General features: G+C 41.9%; 1 protein-coding gene across 4 annotated transcripts in view; it reads left to right on the top strand.

The window, feature by feature from the left end:
- tmem135 (transmembrane protein 135) overlaps positions 1 to 20,623 on the top strand; it is a 544,027-nt gene that overhangs the window by 11,608 nt on the left and 511,796 nt on the right. For all 4 annotated transcript variants that reach the window (XM_043691564.2, XM_043691565.2, XM_043691563.2 and 1 more), the window contains exons 2-3: positions 7,706 to 7,833; positions 10,294 to 10,386. In XM_043691564.2, coding sequence (XP_043547499.1) covers positions 7,706 to 7,833; positions 10,294 to 10,386 — 221 coding nt within the window. The remainder of the gene's footprint in view (positions 1 to 7,705; positions 7,834 to 10,293; positions 10,387 to 20,623) is intronic.

Genomic DNA, 20,623 nt, shown 5'->3' with positions numbered 1-20,623 from the left:
TGAGTTGCTTGCTATTTTGACAACAATTCAAATTTAACCAATCACTAGGTTCAACACTGTGTTGTAACAACTATGAAGTGCTTTTAGTGGCCTGAGGATGTGACTGGTATTATTTAAATGAAATTAATAAAAAATGAAAAAGAAATGCCAAAGAATATGGGAGAACTGTAGCATATGGGACTAACTTAATGCCTGGTCAGAGTTAAATGCAGAAATTATAGTAATAATGGGGACATCCTTAATTTAAGGAAAAGACACATTAACGCTTATGGTTCATGCTTTGGTGCCTTCCATGTGCTCGTGTGGGAGAGTTATAGAAAGGGTATTACTAAGATGGAGAGGTTTCAGAAGAGATTTACCAGGATATTGCCAGGTATGGAAGGTTTGAGTTATAAATAAAGACTAGACAGGCTGGGATTTTTTTCACTGGACCGTAGGAAGTTGAGAGGTAACCTTACAGAAGTTTTTAAATAATGAGAGGTATAGATAGAGTTAGTGGTAGGATGAGGGATTTTAAGACTAGGGGTCACATTTTTAAGGTGAGATGAGAAAGATTTTTAGAAAAGCCAAGGGGGAGAGGCAATATTTTTACACAGGGGGTGGTTCGCATGTGGAATATACGTCCTGAGGAACTGGTGGATGTGGGTACAATTACAGCATATAAAAGACATTTGGGCAAGGACATAATAGGAAAGGTTTGGTGGGATATGGGCCTGGAGCAACCGTGAGTATAGTGGATTCTTTTTTGATTGTATGTTTTTGGAGATAAGTTTCTTGATTAAACTTAAAATATAAGCCATAGCTATTAATTTAACCTGGGGCAGTGTTTGTAGAGGAATAACACAGTGTTATTTTCTGGGTCTGTAGATTGTGAAGGAGCAAAAATGGCCTTTGCAGTGATATGTACTTCTTGTCAGATGTGGGAGTTTAAAGAGAGTTTAAGTGTTACTGCGGATTATATCTGCCATAAATGCTGTTGGATGCGAATCTTATCAGATCAAGTGGATCGGTTGGGGAGACAGATAGCGATGAGGAATTTGCAACAGCAACAGGATGTGATGGATGGCAGTTATAGGAAGGGGGGAAAGTCTCAGATACAGTCACATGGGTTAACTCCAGGAAGGGTGAGAGAGGTCGGCACCGAGGGCAGGAGTCTTTTGTGGATATACCCATTTCAAACAGGTGTGCTGCTTTGGAAAATGTAGGGGGTGATGGATTCTCAGGGGAGCGTAGCACGAACAGCCAAGTTTCTGGTATCGAGACTGGCTCGAATGCAACGAGGGGTACGTCGGCTTCCAAGAGATCAATTGTGTTAGGGGATTCTGTAGTCAGAGGTACAGACAGACGTTTCTGTGGCCAGCAAAGAAAAAGCAGAATGATGTGTTGTTTCCCTGGTGCCAGGATCAAGGATGTCTCAGAGAGGGTGCAGAATGTTCTCATTGGGGAGAGGGGCCAGCAGGAGGTCGTTGTCCACATTGGAACCAACGACATTGGGAGGGAAAAAGTTGAGACTCTGAAGGGTGGTTACAGAGAGTTAGGCAGAAATTTAAAAAGGAGGTCCTCGAGAGTAGTAATATCTGGATTACTCCCAGTGCTACGAGCTAGTGAGGGCAGGAATAGGAGGATAGAGCAGATGAATGCGTGGCTGAGGAGCTGGTGTATGGGAGAAGAATTCACATTTTTGGATCATTGGAATCTCTTTTGGAGTAGAAGTGACCTGTACAAGAAGGACGAATTGAACCTAAATTGGAAGGGAACTAATATACTGGCAGGGAAATTTGCTAGAACTGCTTGGGAGGATTTAAACTAGTAAGGTGGGGGGGTGAGACCCAGGGAGATAGTGAGGAAAGAGATCAATCTGAGACGGGTACAGCTGAGAACAGAAGTGAGTCAAACAGTCGGGGCAGGCAGGGACAAGGTAAGACTAATAAATTAACCTCATTTATTTTGATGCAAGGGGCCTAACAGGGAAGGCAGATGAACTCAGAACATGGTTAGGAACATGAGACTGGGATATCATAGCAATTACGGAAGCATGGCTCAGGGATGGGCAGGACTGGCAGGATACAAATGCTACAGGAAGGATAGAAAGGGAGGCATGAGAGGAGGGGCAGTGGCATTTTTGATAAGGGATAGCATTACAGCTGTGCTGAAGGAGGATATTCCCGGAAATACATCCAGGGAACTGAGAAATAAGAAAGGGATGATCACCTTATTGGGATTGTATTATAGACCTCCCAATAGTCAGAGGGAAATTGAGAAACAAACTTGTAAGGAGATCCCAGCTATCTGTAAGAATAATAGGGTAGTTATGGTAGGGGATTTTAACTTTCCAAACATAGACTGGGACTGCCATAGCGTTAAAGGTTTAGATGGAGAAGAATTTCTTAAGTGTGTATAAGACAATTTTCTGATTCAGTATGTGGATGTACCTAGTAGAGAAGGTACAAAACTTGACCTACTCTTGGGAAATAAGGCAGGGCAGGTGACTGAGGTGTCAGTGGGGAAGCACTTTGGGGCCAGCGATCGTAATTCTATTTGTTTTAAAATAGTGATGGAAAAGGATAGACCAGACGTAAAAGTTGAAGTTCTAAATTGGAGAAAGGCCAATTTTGACGGTATTGGGCAAGAACCTTCGGAGGCTGATTTGAGGCAGATGTTCGCAGGTAAAGGGACGGCTGGAAAGTGGGAAGCCTTCAGAAATGAGATCACAAAAATCCAGAGAAAATATATTCCTGTCAGGGTGAAAGGAAAGGCTGATAGTTATAGGGAATCTGCTGGATGACTAAAGAAATTGAGGGTTTGGTTGAGAAAAGAAGGACGCATATGTCAGGTTTCGACAGGATAGATCGAGTGAATCCTTAGAAGAGTATAAAGAAAGTAGGAGTATACCTAAGAGGGAAATCAGGAGGGCAAAACGTGGACATGAGATTGCTTTGGCAGATAGAATTAAGGAGAATCCAAAGGGTTTTTACAAATATATTAAGGACAAAAGGGTAACTAGGGAGAGAATAGGGCCCCTCAGAGGTCAGCAAGGTGGCCTTTGTGTGGAGCCACAGAAAATGGGGGAGATACTAAATGAATATTTTGCATCAGTATTTACTGTGGAAAAGGATATGGAAGATATAGACTGTAGGGAAATAGGTGGTGACATCTTGCAAAATGTCCAGATTACAGAGGAGGAAGTGCTGGATGTCTTGAAACACAAAGGTGGATAAATCCCCAGGACCTAATCAGGTGTACCTGAGAACTCTGTGGGAAGGTAGAGAAGTGATTGCTGGGCCTCTTGCTGAGATATTTGTATCATCGATAGTCACAGGTGAGGTGCCAGAAGATCTGGAGGTTGGCAAATGTGGTGCCACTATTTAAGAAGGGCGGTAAAGACAAGCCAGGGAACTATAGACCGGTGAGCCTGACCTCAGTGGGTAGGCCAGTTGTTGGAGGGAATCATGAGGGACAGGATGTACATGTATTTGGAAAAGGACGGACTGATTCGGGATAGTCAACATGGCTTTGTGTGTGGGAAATAAAGTCTCTCAAACTTGATTGAGGTTTTTGAAGAAGTAACAAAGAGGATTGATGAGGGCAGAGCAGTAGATGTGATCTATATGGACTTCAGTAATGCGTTCGACAAGGTTCCCCATTGGAGACTGATTAGCAAGGTTGGATCTCATGGAATACAGGGAGAAATAGCCAGTTGGAAACAGAACCGGCTCAAAGGTAGAAGGCAGAGGGTGGTAGTGGAGGGTTGTTTTTCAGACTGGAGGCCTGTGACTAGTAGAGTGCCACAAGGATCAGTGCTGGGCCTACTTTTTGTCATTTACATAAATGATTTGGATGCGAGCATAAGAGGTACAGTTAGTAAGTTTGCAGATGACATCAAAATTGGAGGTGTAGTGGACAGCGAAGAGGGTTACCTCAGATTACAACAGGATCTGGGCCAGATGGGCCAGTGGGCTGAGAAGTGGCAGATGGAGTTTAATTCAGATAAATGCGAGGTGATGCATTTTGGGAAAGCAAATCTTAGTAGGACTTATACACTTAATGGTAAGGTCCTAGGGAGTGTTGCTGAACAAAGAGATCTTGCAGTGCAGGTTTATAGCTCCATGAAAGTGGAGTCACAGGTCGATAGGATAGTGAAGAAGGCATTTGGTATGCTTTCCTTTATTGGTCAGAGTATTGGGTACAGGAGTTGGGAGGTCATGTTGCGGCTGTACAGAAGATTGGTTAGGCCACTGTTGGAATATTGCGTGAAATTCTGGTCTCCTTCCTTTCGCAAAGATGTTGTGAAACTTGAAAGGGTTCAGAACAGATTTACAAGGATGTTGCTAGGGTTGGAGGATCTGAGCTACAGGGAGAGGCTGAACAGGCTGGGACTGTTTTCCCTGGAGTGTCGGAGGCTGAGGGGTGACCTGATAGAGGTTTACAAAATTGAGGGGCATGGATAGGGTAAGTAGACAAAGTCTTTTCCCTGGGGTGGGGGAGTCCTGAACTGGAGGGCATAGGTTTAGGGTGAGAGGGGAAAGACATAAAAGAGACCTCAGGGGCAACCTTTTCATGCAGCGGGTGGTACGTGTATGGAATGAGCTGCCAGAGGATGTGGTGGAGACTGGTACAATTGCAACATTTAAGAGGCATTTGGATGGGTATATGAATAGGAAGGGTTTGGAGGGATATGGGCCGGGTGCTGGCAGATGGGACTAGATTGGGTTGGGATGTCTGGTTCGCATGGACGGATTGGACCGAAGGGCCTGTTTCCATGCTGTACAACTCTGACTCTAGGTTGGGAATACGTTCTGCATGGAATGGTTGGACTGAAGTGTCTGTTTCTGTGCTGTCTGACTCTGGCTCTATTTAATGGAATGTGTGCAAATTACTTTGAAGAAGGACTAGGCAAAACCAATTGTGGTTCATAATGGAAGATGCAACATTATATGTTTTTATAAGATTACTTTTCTTGACTCTAGTGAGTAAGGGGCCTAATCTGTTTGACATTTCTTCACAAAGAAGTTACGTGAAACGAGGAAACAGCTTAGTGAATCCTTTCTGAGCTGCTTCTAATGCAAGTGTGGTTGTCTTTGAGTCACGACCAAAACTGCACACTCTATTCTAGATGTGGTCTCACTAATGCCCCGTTGGGGCAAAGTTTCCTTATTTTTGTGCTCCTAAATCCTTGCCATAAAGTCCAGTATTCTATTTCCCTTCCTAATTGTAGCAAACACTTTATTAACTGGCACATCTGGGTCCAGGAGTGTATCAGTTGATCACATGTTCTGGTTGATGGGTCCACATAACTGACATAAAAACACACACCAAGTAATAGAAATGTAATGTAGAGCATACGATCATCACTGTTATACTTTATTTACAACATAAATCACTTTAATCCAACATTGCCTTAAATAAAACTTACTGGCAGAGAACCTTCTCACTTACACCCTAAACTGGTTACTTGGACATTACGGGAATCACGGTAAATACAGTAAACTTCCACGATTCTTTGGTGTATAGTTGTTGACAGTTTATGGAGCGTGCTGGTTCATAAGGTGCTGGCTGAAAGAAAGTTTGATGTATTTCCCATAATTACATGCTAGCTTTTTGTGATTCATGTACAAGGGCTGCGGGGTGTCTTCGTGGTTAGCACTGCTGCCTCAGTACGGGGGATCTGGGTTTGATTCCAGCCTCGGACGACTGTCTGTGTGGAGTTTGCACGTTCTCTCCATGTCTGCATGGATTTCCTCTGGCTGCTCCGATTTCCTCCCACAATCCAAAGATGTGCAGATTAGGTGAATTGGCCATGCTAAATTGCCCATACTGTTCAGGGATGTATAGGTTAGGTGAATTAGTCAGGTAAATGTAGAGTAATAGGGTAGGGGAATGGGACTGGGCGGGTTACTATTTGGTGGGTTGGTGTGGAAATGGCCTGATTCCATGTTGTAGAGATTCTATGAAATAAGGATCCCCAGCCCTTCCGTACTGCAGCATTTTGTAGTCTGTCTACATTTAAATAATAATTTGTTTTTCTGCTTTTGCTACTGAAGTAGCCACCCTCACATTTTCTAATTGTATTCCATCTGCCAAACTTCTGTCTACTCACTTAACTCATCTATGTATCTTTGCAAACTCTTTGTATCCTTCTCATAACTTGCTTTCCTTTTTTTAAAAATTCCTACCTATTTGTGCATAGTCTACACATTTGGCTGCAATACAGAGGAACCTTGATTATCCAAACAAGATGGGTGGGCACTATTTCGTTTGGATAATTGATTATTCGGTTAATTGATTCCATGCCTCTCCTCTGGAACCTGAAGTTTTCTTTTTCCTTACTCTGCCTGCCTTGCTCTCTCTCTGTGTCTCAGGGTTTGTTTCTAAGCAGACACACACTTGTGCGTAAGGGACTTGCAGCTTTGCTGAAGACCCACCCACCAATCAGTTCAAATGGGATTGACACAGCAAGCGCTTGCTATGTCCACTGCCTGATCAGGAGACTGGGCAGTAGCACACCGCGTGCAAGCCTCAGCCCCCACACCTGTCCAGCACCACACCCCCATCCGCGCCTCCTCCCCTGTCTGCCCTCCCACCCCCCCCCCCCCACCCCATCCAAACATTCCCCTCCGTCCACTCCTACCCTGCCCCATGTGCGGACCCCCCCTGTCTGCCTCGGCTCCCCCGTGCAGGTCTGGCCCCATCAACTCCTGTCCGCCACCAGCTCCACCCTATCTCCATGGCAGCCGGGCAAGACAACAACGGCAAGACAGCTGCTGCCTTTCAGGGGTGAGTCTCAAAATAACGGACACACGCAGATGTGCACACTTTTTACTGCAACTTTTTGACAAGTCCTACCTTTGTCCTGTACAGGACAATGGTGGAGAGATTATCTGGGGATTGGGTACACCCCTGCTTAGCATTCCAGGGAAAGTATGGGGAGAGAGAGATGGGGCAGGCGGTCAGTCATTTGGAGATGGTGCTTGGGCTCACATCGATGTCCAGGACTGTTCTCGGCAGCATTTCAGTAAGCCAAGTTCATTTTTAATCATTGTAATCAAAAGACGTGATTAGTGTTGAAACACCTGTTTGATGTAATTCTATCAGGACCTTGAGATCTTCTTTGGATAATCCGAAATTTGAATATTTGGTATTCTGCTAATCGAGACTCCTCCGTAGTATGCCATCCCTTTATCCATGTCATTAATGGAGACCCTAAATAGTTTGGGTCTCTGCTCTGATCTCTGACACTCCACTGGCTACTGTTTGCTAAGCTGAAAATGGCCAGTTCATCCTGATTCTCTGCTGTCAGCCAGTCATCTGTCTGAGGTAGTGTATCATTGCCGATGTCATATGCCCTTGTGTAGTAACATTTTCTATGGCATCTGATTGTTTTACTTTTGGAAAAACAAAAATCTGTAATTTGGTTGTGAGGAAAGTTTTTTATGATGTGAGTTTTCACAACCAGGAGCATGCTACCTGCGAAGATACTGGAAGCTGAGACAAGTTGATTTAAATAGTAAATTAAATAGAGTTTTGAAATAATCTGCTTGGGCTGCAAGAATAGCAAGGAAGTAAAACTTTATCAACTTGATGGATGTTAATTGCAATTTTGTGATGACGAAATGAAGCATCAAAGCAATCTGATATGGAATTGAATGCAGCTTGTTCTCAATTTCTGTCATTTTTACAAATAGAAATCTTACCATGTTTCTTTCAGATTGCAGCCATTCTTAGAAGGCGGAAGTTAGACTACTACATTCACAAACTGCTTCCAGAGATTCTCCAATCGACCTCATTCCTGACTGCAAATGGTGGCTTATACATTATGTTTTTCTGTATCCTCAGGTGAGGGGGGTTACTAACTGATGGGGGGCATTGATTTGTAGGATCTGTCCTAAAGTAGTTGGAGGCTTTAGCCTATGTGCTGATATGTCCAACCAATTGTAGGCAATAGCTACTATAAAACTGTTTGACAAGTGCAGCTGAACAGTGCCCATCAAACTTGTAAATGTGATAATAAATGAACTTGTTTTTGTGAGCATTTCACTTGGCTAAATGCAACTTCATTTTCATGACACCTGCCTCATCGCACATGAAGTAATGCAGTTTAAATTAAACAATTGAAGTTAATTTGATTGAGTTGATTCTTGTGATTGTATTTGCTACTTTTAGCTGAGTGAATGTTAAAATACAATGGAGTGATTTGTATTTAGATATTGCTGGTATAATTCTGAACACTGCAAAATTGACCAACTATCACACTACAGAGTACAAGTGGTACAGGCAGTTCTTCTATAATGCGATGGTTGCATTCTTGCGCAATCCTGCATTATAGAAAAATTGCGCTTTAGCAACAGCGTTTAAAATGTTAGTCATGTAATCACATTACAGCCAGCACATGTTTTAAAAGTACGTGCTTTAGAAACAGTGTCCCCAAGTTGTCAAAACGCTTTACTGCGAATTTGCATTAACAAAGTCTGAGTTACAGCAGATGACCTGTAACTTGGTTTTTGGCAACTTAGCTGAAATTGTAACCATTACCTTTTTAAAAATCACATTTAAAATTAATGATATAAAGGAGAAATAAAACACTGGCTTAAATAACTGTGTCATTATCACAGAAAACTGATCAATATTCCCTACCCCCCTGATGTGCCTACATACATGCTCTTCGAGGAGAAAGTGAGGTTTGCAGATGCTGGAGATCAAAGTTGAAACTTTATTGCTGGAACAGCACAGCAGGTCAGGCAGCATCCAGGGAACAGGAGATTCGACGTTTCGGGCACAGGCCCTTCTTCAGGAATGGCTGTAATTCCTGAAGAAGGGCCTGTGCCCGAAACGTCGAATCTCCTGTTCCCTGGATGCTGCCTGACCTGCTGTGCTGTTCCAGCAATAAAGTTTCAACTACATACATGCTCTCCCCCACTCTGTTGTGTCCTCATGAATATCTTGCAATCTTCCAGCGCTTTTAGAAGTGGCCTTCTCCTTTGTCATACCAGCCAGCTACCTCACTTACTTATGCTTATCCTGCCCTTCATTCAGGTATGTCTTCCTTTCCCTTGCAGACTGCTTGGGTCTTGCTCCATAGCCTTTTGTTCCCTATGCCTGTTGTACTGCAACCCCATCTCACAGTAGATATTAACTCTACCTTGTCCCACTGACTATAATGGATCAACCCTGAGGCACCTTGTCTGCAGCTTTGAAGGTGTAGCTAGCCATTTTATGTTGCTGCTAAGCTGTAATAACTGTCCGTTAACAGAGTCCATCAAACTGAAAGGTGTTCTGCCTATTCCATCAATGAGTACTGTGATATGAGCTTAATTGCTGATTTGATGCCAAGAACGTAGGTTGTATGTCATAATGACTGGGTAAATTTATGAAATAACGCACTTCTTTGGCCAGTCTCAACTGGGATACTGTTGACAGTACTTAACTAGACCATTCTTGCAAAGTTCAACACATCCTGTTAACCTTAGTTATGATTTCACAGTTAGGCAATATTTAATCAGCACTCCAGATTGTATGAAGAACTATGCCAGCAATCATTTCATTTTTATCAGTTGAGCTTGCTTTGTAGTTCACTTATGCATTCTAAAACCTATATATATTCATATATAGCACCCTATTCTTCGCAAACATAAAGAAAGTCTTCATGTTTAGTGCCTGTTTTAACTAAGCAGAGGTAGGACAGCCATTTCCTGATGCATTCCCAATGGTAATGCCTTTACTGATCACAGTTGTCTGGTTTGACTGAAAATACAAGATTGTTTCCTGGTACATCTTCCATTGTGAGGACTTGACCAATTACAGATCTCAGGCCAACTAGCCAGCACCATCATGTAGTGTGAATTGTTTGCTTTGAAATTTGATATTCTTGCAATTCTGACTTGAATACAAAACAGAAAGTTTTATCAGAATGGCTCTTTATTTTCAGGAACGTACTTTGATTTGTAGAAAATAGAATTGAGTTGTACTGCATGTGTTGCTTTAAAATTTTAGTACTGTAATACATTTTTCATTTCTGAAATTATTCATGAGCAAACCTAAACAAACACTGCAAGTTATGAATGTTTGGTAAATTTTAATGGGTAATATTTATCTGTTGGCCACAGAATTAAGGAGAAATTGCAGTTCTGTAAATAAAAATCCAACCAGAAGAGGTTTTCAGTTGGCAATTCCATCAATTCTCTCATGCTTTATTTTTATTTATTTGAGGAAATTGTTATACAGATACATCAGATGATTATATTAATCTGGCTAATAAAACTAGTTTAAGTGTCGGGTTTTGTTTTTCTCCAAATCTAGGAAACTTCTTGGGAAATTCTACATATGGTCCCCAGGATTTGGTGCTGCTTTGCCTGCTTCCTACTTGGCCATTTTGATTGAGAGGAAAAGCAGGTATTATTTTTAAAATTACTACCACTATAAGTAGGGACTTGCCCTATAAAGTACTTTTGATACATGTATTGCAAGAATATATTGCAATGAAATTCTGAAATGGCAAATGAGTAACACTTCTTTGGATCCCTATCTTCAAGGGTTAATAATGCTGTTATATAGAATGTTTGTTTTTTTTGTGTTTGAGATCTATTGGCACCATTGTCAACTCTTACCCACACCCCACCAGTTGTTAGTTTTCTTCCATCTCATATCTTAAATGCTTTTCCTCTTTGTAGAAAAGTTGCTGTTGCGCTGAAGATTGTATCACACATGGGTTTTCATGTGTGTTTATATGTGAGGGTCAGGCGATAATTCAGCTGTGAAGGACATCAAATGATGGTGGTGTGCATAGCCAGAAGGAGGAGTTGGATTGCAGTAAGGAGTGGGGTCTTTATTTTCCTCTCCATTCAGTCAGGGTGCTAATTTACTTGTAGCATTCCAATGGCCATCCAAACTGCAGTCAGTTAACTCAGCAGGGGTCCTGGTTTGTGATGTGTTGATCTCAGGATAAACTTACTGAGCCATTAAAGAAACCGTGACACACCTCTGAGAGTATTGTAGATTGAGTCAACTGCTGGTGTTTGCTATCACATATTGACTAAATCTTGCACACTTAAATTCATTCAGTAATCAGGTGACTTTCTTGACCATTGAGACCCGTTATTCTCCTAATTGTAACTACAAGGCACCATCTTGTAGAAATAAGAATTCTTCTATTCCTGTTGTAAAAGTGCTTGAGCTTGACTGTTTGTCCCCAGCATTCTAAATTGCTAGTTAAATCGAAATCTTCCAAACAAATTTAGAAACTTTGGTTCCACAGCCTCTCAACAATGCCAATGTACTATTTAGAATTAATGGACCTCCCCTACATAAGTTCTTTGTTTACTGTTTATAAAATGCAAAGATCTAGTAAATTTCTGTTTGTCAGACTGGAACATGGACAGTAATTCTTCATTTTGGAATCCGAAGACATTTACCATGTGCAACAAATCATTTTCTTAAATTATGAATACAAATGTATTTTTTAAGCACTGAATAAAATCAAATTTAAAACCTATATCAATCTAACTTTTATTTTTGAGCCTGTATTTAGTTGTGTTTTAACATTTCTGTTTTTTTAATTTGCTTTTATGTCTGAAACAGTGTTCTTCACATTTTGCTATCATTTATGCTATGTTCTCATAAGGGTTCTTCAATTTGATGGAATTTATGTAATGGCGTGTTTAGGTTTGGCATATTCCAATGTTTGGATATGTAATCGGTTACCATAGAACAGTTGTCGGTCTGGACATTCTGGAATTAATTCACTTTGTTAATTGAATGATGTGGTCATGATAAAATAATGATTTCGAGAAAAGATGAGAAAAAATTGATGGTCAGAAATGCCATAATAATTGTGCTAAAGGTGCAATTCCAGATAAAAGATTAAAATTTTTGTTTGTGTATGTAATGCATTTTCAAAGGAAAGATCCTACAATGATGGCAGGATTTGTTTCAAATCTCCTCAGACTTTATCAAAAGGGAGAGGAAGGGAACATTATTGTCTGTACCTGTTTTGCAAGAGAAACTACTATTTTCTTCAAGGAAATGTTGAGTCATGCAGAGCCGTTTCAAATAAGAAGCTAAATTTGGCAATTGAGTAGTAATGGACTATGAACTGAAGGACATTTGGGCTAGCAGTCTTATAATGTTTTTAGGTTTGGGTTAGATTAGATTACATTACATTACAGTGTGGAAACAGGCCCTTCGGCCCAACAAGTCCACACCGACCCGCCGAAGCGCAACCCACCCATACCCCTACATTTACCCCTTACCTAACACTACGGGCAATTTAGCATGGCCAATTCACCTTACCTGCACATCTTTGGACTGTGGGAGGAAACCGGAGCACCCGGAGGAAACCCACGCAGACACGGGGAGAACGTGCAAACTCCACACAGTCAGTCCCCTGAGGCGGGAATTGAACCCAGGTCTCTGGCGCTGTGAGGCAGCAGTGCTAACCACTGTGCCACCCACTATGGAGATTATGGAGGTTATTTTAATGTTTGCACGAAAGCAACTTTACATCAGCCTGGAGTTTGTTGCTGAAATTCACTAAGGTTCATAACACAGCACCTCCAGACTGTATAATACTGTGCTGACACCTCTGCTGGGTATGTCCTATTGGTGGGACAGGACATATCCAGGAATGTTAATGATGGTGCCTGGGATATTGTCTCTAGGTCATGATTCAGTGAGGGTGAATATGTCAGGCTGTTGTTTGATAAATCTATGAATCAGCTCTCCCACTTTGGCACTAGTGCCCAGACATTAGTCAGGAGGATTTTGCTGGGTGGATTGGGGTGGTTTTTCCTGTTGTCATTTCCACTGCTGAGGTTGATGCCAGGTGGTCTGTCCAGTTTCATTTCTTTGTTGAGACTTTGTAGTGGTTGATAGAATTGAGTAGCTTGCTAGATCATTTCAGAGAGCAGTTGAGAATCACCACATTGCTGTTGGTCTGGAGTTGCATGTGGGCTAGACCTGGTGAGTATGGGTAATAAATGTCAAAAAAAGAGAGCCTGAAGACTTTGTGTCTCAATGTGAGTAGTATTTGTAATAGGGTGGATGAAATAACTGCGCAGATAGTTATTAATGGATATAATGGATAATGGGGTCATGGAGACCTGGCTCCAGGGTGACCAAGGATGGGAGCTCAATATCCAGGGTTATTCAATTTTCAGGAAAGATAGAAGAAAAGGAAAGGGAAGTGGGGTAGTATTGCTAGTTGAGGAGGTTAACGCAAAGTAAGAGAGGACATTAGCCGGGATGATGTGGAATCTGTATGGGTGAGCTGTGGAGCGCCAGAGGGAAAGAGACGTTAATGAGAGTTGTGTCCAGCCCACCACACAGTAGCTGAGACGTTGGCTATTGTATCAAACAGGAAATTAGTGATGTATGCATGAAGAATACAACAGTTATTATGGGTGACTTCAATCTACATATTGATTGGACTAACTAAACTGGTAGCAATGTGATGGAGGAGGATTTCCTGGAATATGAGGTTTCCTTGACCAATATATTGTGGAACCAACTAGAGGGCTAGACTGGGTATTATGTAATGAGAGAGGATTAATTAACAACATTGTTGTGTGAGATCCTTTGGGATAGAGTGACCATGATATGTTAGAATTGTTCATTTAAGATGGCGAGTGACACAATTAAGCCTGAAATTAGGTTCCTGAATTTAAAGAAAGTTAACATTGATGTTATGAGGCATGCATTGGCTAGAATAAGCTGGACAAGGATACTTAAGGGGTGGTTGATGGATAGCAGTGGCAGACATTTAAAGAACACATGGATGAACTTCAATAATTGTATATCCCTGTCTGCAAGAAAGTGAGGACTGCAGATGTTGGAGATCAGAGTCGAAGAGTGTGATGCTGGTAAAGCACAGCTGGTCAGGCAGCGTCCGAGGAGCAGGAGAATCAGCATTTTGAGCATAAGCTCTTCATCAGGAATTCCTTCATCCCTGTCTGCTGTAAGAGTAAAACCGGAAAGGTGGCTCAACCATGGCTAACAAGGGAAATCAGGGACAGTGTTACAGCCAAAGTGGAGGCATATAAATTAGCCAGAAAAAGCAGCAAACCTGAGGACTGGGAGAAATTTAAAATTCAGCAAAGGAGAAGGGGTTTAATTCAGAAGGGGAAAAGACTATGGAGGTAAGTTTTGAGAAAGACATAAAAACTGACTGCGAAAGCTTCTATAGATAAGTGAAGAGAAAACAACTGGTGAAACAAATATAGGTCTCTTGCAGTTAGAATCAGATGAATTCATAATGGTCAACAAAGAGATGGCAGACCAGTTGAACAAATACTTCGGATCTGCCTTCACTAAGGTGGGCACCAATAACCTTCAGGAAATGCTAGGGAACAGGGGGTCAAGCATTAAGGAGGAACTGAAGAGGGATTCAAGATGGTGGCGATCTGAAAAGATCAGCCTTGCTGAGCTCTGCACCCCAAACCAGGGTAGTAATATTTTTTCACCTCCCCTCCCACCTTAGTTTTTTTTATGGAAAAATATTATTATTAAATGGTAATACAACTGTTTAAATCCTTTTTCAAAAGTGTGAGAATGACTAAGGGGAAGCAAACGGCCAAGTCTCAACACTCTGAACACTGAAACATTGGGCGGGCCCGAGCCTGTAAATGTGGAAGCCGTTGCAGCTCCTTCTGCAGCTGTGAAAGAAATGCCTGCACAGCAAAACATTGTGGAGGAACTCTGAGCGAACTGACAACTGATCCAGGAGATGAGGGAAGAGACTTGTAATTAACTGGAGCCCATCTCAGCCATGCTGTGAAAGCACGAGGAGTTAGAAGGGCTCAGAAAGCGAGTTGAAGAGGTTAAGCGGCAGACCGTGGCATAGGAGACTGAGGTAAAGTCCTCGGTGGAGCTGATCCAGGCCTTTGAGAAACAGGTTGGAACCTTGACTGAGCAAGTTGATGACCTGGAAAATAGAGGTAGGAGGAAAAATATCTGGATCATTGGCCTGCTGGAGGGAGTAGAAGGTGGGCAGCCAGCAAATTATTTTTGAAGACTGGTTGCCACAATTTCTTGGCTGGGATGCTGAAGTGGACTGGGCGAAGGTTGAACAGAGCTCACCAGGTTGCAGTGCGCAGACCCGGTCAGGGCCAGTGCCTCCGCCTGGTTCTGATATGATTTCAGTGCTACAGGGACAAGCAGTGTGTCATGGAAACTTGTAGAAGGTTGGGGAGAGATAAACATGCCCTGACCTATTAAGGAACTAAGATAATGTTTTTCCAGGACTTTTCTGCGGCAGTGACCCTTAAGAGGAAATTGTTTGAGATTGAGAAGATTAAAGGACCGCTGTGTTCAAAATTGGGTGAAATACTCCGCGGTGATTTGTGTTACTTACGAGCAGTCATTTGATTCCTTGGAACAAGCCAAAAACCTCTTGGACACCTTAAAATAATGTAGATGTATTTATGGAAATGGACAATAGTGTCTGTTTTTTTTGTCTTGCTTTTATTCCTTGTACTTTCACTCTTTTCCCAAAGATGTTGTTGGTGGGTTTTTTTCCCTCTTTGAGCTAGAGTGGTATTGATATAGCGTGGGGGGTGGGCAGAGTGCTCACTGCTTTTATTATGCCTTTGCATTTACAATGTCCTTTGTTTGGTTTCTTCCATTGCTTGGGTTTGGAGTGTGGCTCAAGCTGGAAGCGGGGGGGATGGAGGTATGTGTGGGAAATGTAAGCACCTCTGTGGATAGGGGGAAGAGTCCCCCAATAAGTGTGTTTTGTAGTTTAGCTTTTTTTTGTAAATAGGTTCTATGAGTCTCCTTTTGAGTATGGTCAGTGTGTTGCAAGATAAATTCTTCCTCTTGGCAGGTCAAAGATAATTGTAAAGGATCATAGTTAGTAGCATTCTTAAATGGTGCACCTGGAATATCAGAGGAATTCATTCACCAGTTAAAAGAAAAAAGGCATTGTCAAGCTTTAGAAAGGAGAGGGTGGATGTTGTCCTGTTGCAGGAGACTCACCTTAATGACAAAGAACACTTGATGTTGCAACAGGTTGGATTTGATTGGGTGTTTTTCTTGTCTTTTAGTATTAGGAGCAGAGGAGTGGCAAAACCCGTCCGGAAAGGTCTCCTATTTAATTTAATAGATTGTGTTAAAGATGAGTATGGTTGGTTTGTTATTCTTAAGATCCTTATACATGGTGAAGAATATAGTATTTTGAATGACTTCTGGCCTCTGGCCCACCCTCGTAAATTTCTGAATGATCCACTAAGCTGATGGCCTTGGTGTCGCGGCATATTTTTACAGGGGAGGACTTTAATTGCCTTATGGATCTTGTGCTGGATAGAATGCCCACAGGCCCCCCAAAGCTTTCTTCACAATCTGAGCAGTTGGGTGATCTATGTGTGGAACTGGGGTTGGTGGACGTTTGGAGGCGTTTACACCCCACAGGTAGAGACTTTACATTCTTTTCTAATCCTCATAAATGCCACACAAGGATTGATTATTTCCTAACTCCCATGGCTTGTTGAGATTTGGTGGTATCCTGCTCAATTGGGAATATTGCCCTCTCTGATCATGCAGTGGTGTATTTAATGGTTAAGATTAAGGGTGATGCAATGAGCTAATGGTACTGGCGAATGGATCTCTTCATCCTCAAGGACAGCAAGTTTGTAGAATACTTCTCTGGGAAATTTGAAGCTTTTTCGGCCACCAATTCAGGTACAGCTAGTAATCCGTCCATTCTTTAGGACACTACTAAGGCTTATGCTGGAGGGAGTATTATATCATTCTCTGCCAGCCAGAAGCGACAGAAGGGAGAACAGCAGCGTCTGCTTGTGGCACGACAGAAGGCAGCTGAGCCAGCATATTACAAGTAGACCATCGGTGACTAAGCTGCAGTGGATCACAGCTCTCCAATCCACCTTAAACTCAACGTTAACACATACAGCAATGAAGGAACCTTCCTTTGCAAAGCAGAGACTGTTTGAGCATGGTGATAGGATGGGTAAATACTTTGGTCAGGAAGAAGAATGCCTCCCAGCCTATTTCTTCTCTTAGTTACGATGCTAAAAAAAATCAATGAGATGTTTCGGAGGTTTTACTCTGAACTTTACCAATCTGAATGCTGTGAGGACAGACTGGGTAGGATGGAGTCTGTTTTTAGGAATGTGGATCTTCCTGATTTGTCTGCTGAGCAGGTGTCTCTCCTTAGTGCTCTGTTAACAGTCCAGAGATACAGGAGGTGGTGAGGCAACTTCAATGTGGTAAGGTGCCCAGCCCTGATGGCTTGCCCAGTGAGTTTTATAAAGAATTTGTAAGCATACTGTCAGGACCGATACTAGACATGTATAACTATTCATGTCATTGGGATCGCCTCCTGCCTTCCTTGAGAGAGGCTAATATCTCTCTTATCCTTGAAAAAGGGAAGACCCTGGAAGACTATGCTTCTTATAGACTCATCTCGCTTTTAAACTCTGATTTTAAAATTTTATCGAAGACTCTGGCATTGAAGTTGCAAAGGGTGTTGCCCTTGTTTGTTAAGAAAGATCAGAAGGGCTGTATAAAGGGTCACAGGTCTTCTAGTAATGTTAGGAGACTGTTTAACATGATTCAAATGTGCCAGCAATGTCAGTTCAAGGGTTGGTGGTTTCCTTGGATGCGAAGAAAACATTTGACTGGGTGGAATGGCTGTATCTTTTTCATACCCTGGAGCGGTTTGGCCTGGGTGAAATGTTTACTAGATGGATAAGGATCCTTTACAGTGATCCTCTGGTCGCGGTTCTCACGAATGGTATAATGGCTGGTAATTTTAACATGATAGGGCAGTCGGCAAGGCAGTCCCCTCTCACCATTGCTCTTCACATTGGTGATTGAGCTGCTGGCAGAGGCCATTCGTCGGGACGCTAATATAATTGTCCCAAGAGTAGTGTTGAAGGTGCATAGATCACATTATATGCCAATGATGTTTTCGTTTTTTGTTCAAACCTGGCAGTTTCAGTACCTTATTTGATACAACGTATTAATTCATTTGGCGTTTTCTCAGGTTACAAGATCAATTTTTCAAAATCGGAGGCTATGCCTACAGGGGTCTTGGGGAAATACCAGACGTTGAAGGTGGGTTCCCCTTTAAGTGGGCACTGGGAGGCTTTCTTAAATTGGGCCTCTGTTACCCCTAGTTTTGATCAGTTATTCAAGGCTAATGTTGTTAATGTGTTTCACAAGATTAAACAAGACCTTCTAGGATGGGGAGCCCTTCCAATGTCATGGTTAGGTCGAGCTGCTCTTCTTAAAATGAATGTTCTTCCTGGCTTATTGTAACCTCTGCAGATGCTTTCTTGCTTTTTTAGCGAAACATTTTGGGAATTAATTGGTGTAGTTCTTTTATTTGGCACCATAAGCGGCTCCTTGTCAAGTTTATGAAATAACAGATGCTCCAGGGGTTGGGAGGAGTCAGAAGATATCAATTGAGCTCCCTTCTATTTTTTTGTGAGTGACTGGGCCTATGAGGATTCGGTGTCGATATGATTGGACTTTGCGGCTCCCAGGCAAAGTGACCTCTGATTAACCTGTTGTTTCTGGACAAAATGAGGATAGTTGTGGAACATTGCCGCAATCCAATAGTTATTAATACTGACAAAAAGTGGAAGGCAATGAGACAGATGGAGGGTAATATGTCTAAAACATCTTTCCATAGTCCCATAGTTGGTACGCCAGGTTTCCGGCCAGGGATAATGGATCTCTGATAGGGGAGTCTCTTGTTTGGGTGACCTGTTTGAAGATGAAAAATTAATGTTATTTGATCAAATAACTCTTAAGTATGGATTATCGAGTAGGGACCTCTTCTGTTTTTTTTTCAAATCAGAGATTTTATCTGAAAAGAGACTACACTTCTGACTGAGTGTTTTAGGTCTGAGATGGAAAAAGAGGATGCTTCAGGCTTAGAGCACTCTTTCAGTGAGTACTCTCTATCATTTGTTGGGAGGAGATTCCTTGGGTGACATTGACAGATTACGGGAGGTCTGGGAGAGAGAGTTAGGGGTGGAGATCACTCTGGAAACTTGGGAGGACATTTGTGAGAATGTGACGAAGATTTCGATATGTAATAGGACCCATGTTTTGCAGTTAAAGATTCTTCATCGGGCTCATCTGGCCCCAGATTGTCTAGCAAAATTTAAGCAGGGTGCGTCTTCAGTGTGCCCCAAATGTAAAATAAATAGAGGTACCCTCACTCATTGTTTGTGGTCTTGCCACAGGCTCCGTACATATTGGAGCGCTGTGGCAGGAGTAATAGAGAGGGTTTTGGGAACTGAAGACAAGGTGAACCTGCTTTCTCTTCTGGGTTTGCTGAATTTATCTTCCTTAGATGTACATGGGAAATTTTTTTTTAGCATCCTCACTTTTTGTGTGAGGAAGAACATTTTGATGTGCTGAGAACTCCCCGGGTCTGTCGGGGTGGCATTAGTTAATTTCTGGAACACATTCCTTTGGACTTCCTTACAAACATGGTGTACCAGAAAATGGACAATTTTTATAAGACATAGCAGCCCTTTTTGCACTATTTGAGAGCAGATTTTAATTAGGGCTTTTGTCCAGCCATGTTGGTTTGGTTTAATAAACCTAATGTCCCAAGAGGATATATTTTGAGCAAACATGAGTTTAATAATTAATGCTGTCGAAAGTTGAGAGCTGAGGTCTTGTTATGCTGAGCAGCGTTATTTATGTACTTATTTATTTATTGCTGTGTAATGAGTGTAGTTGAGTTCTTTTGTAGAGTAGTATAGTAGTTGCTTTATTGTTTATTGTTGTTTTTGTCATTCTAATGTTATATTTTCATATTTCTGTAATTTTACAATTTTGAAAAATGTTTTCAATATAAATACTTTTATTAAAAAAAAAAGAAACTGAAGGAAATCTTTATTATTCAGGAAGTAATATTGGGGAAATTAATGGGATTAAAACCAGATAAATCCCTGGGGCCTGATGCTCTGCATCCTAGAATACTGAAGGAAGTGGCCCTAGAAATAGTGGATGCATTGGTGATCATTTTCCAGCATTCTATAGACTCTGGAAGAGTTCCAATTGCCTGGAGGGTAGCTCTTCTAAAAAAAAGGAGGGAGAGAGAAAATGGGGAAGTACAGGCTGGTTAGTCTGACATCAATAGTGGAGGAAATTCTGGAGTCAATTATTTAGGATGTAATAACTGAGCATTCAGAAAGCTGTAGCAGAATAGGTCCTGGTCAGCATGGATTCACTAAAGGGAAATCATGCTTGCCAAATCTTCTAGAATTGTTTTGAGGATGTGAGTGGTACAGTGGACCAGTATCAATCAGTAGATGTTGTGTATCTGTACTTTCAAAAGGCTTATGACAAGGTTCCACACAAGAGATTGGTAAGGAAAATTAAAGCTCAAGGTATCAGAGGTAATGTACTGACATTGGTAGAGAACTGGTTGGCAGACAGGAAGCAAAGAGTTGGAATAAACGAGTGCTTTTCAAAGTGGTAGGCAGTGATGAGTGGGGTGCTGCAGCTGTTTGCAATATACATTAATGATTTGGATGAAGAAATTGAATGCAGTATCTCCAAATTTGCAGATAACGCTAAGCTGGGTGGTAGTGTGTGCTGTGAGGAGAATGTTAAAAGGCTGCAGAGTGACTTGGATAGATTGGCTGGTTGTGTG

This window comes from Chiloscyllium plagiosum, unplaced genomic scaffold (assembly GCF_037043375.1).
Source record: "Chiloscyllium plagiosum isolate Xiang-an unplaced genomic scaffold, Cpla_swu_hap1 HiC_scaffold_6, whole genome shotgun sequence".
In the NCBI taxonomy this organism is placed as follows: domain Eukaryota; kingdom Metazoa; phylum Chordata; class Chondrichthyes; order Orectolobiformes; family Hemiscylliidae; genus Chiloscyllium; species Chiloscyllium plagiosum.
This window is presented reverse-complemented; position numbering and strand designations above follow the sequence as displayed.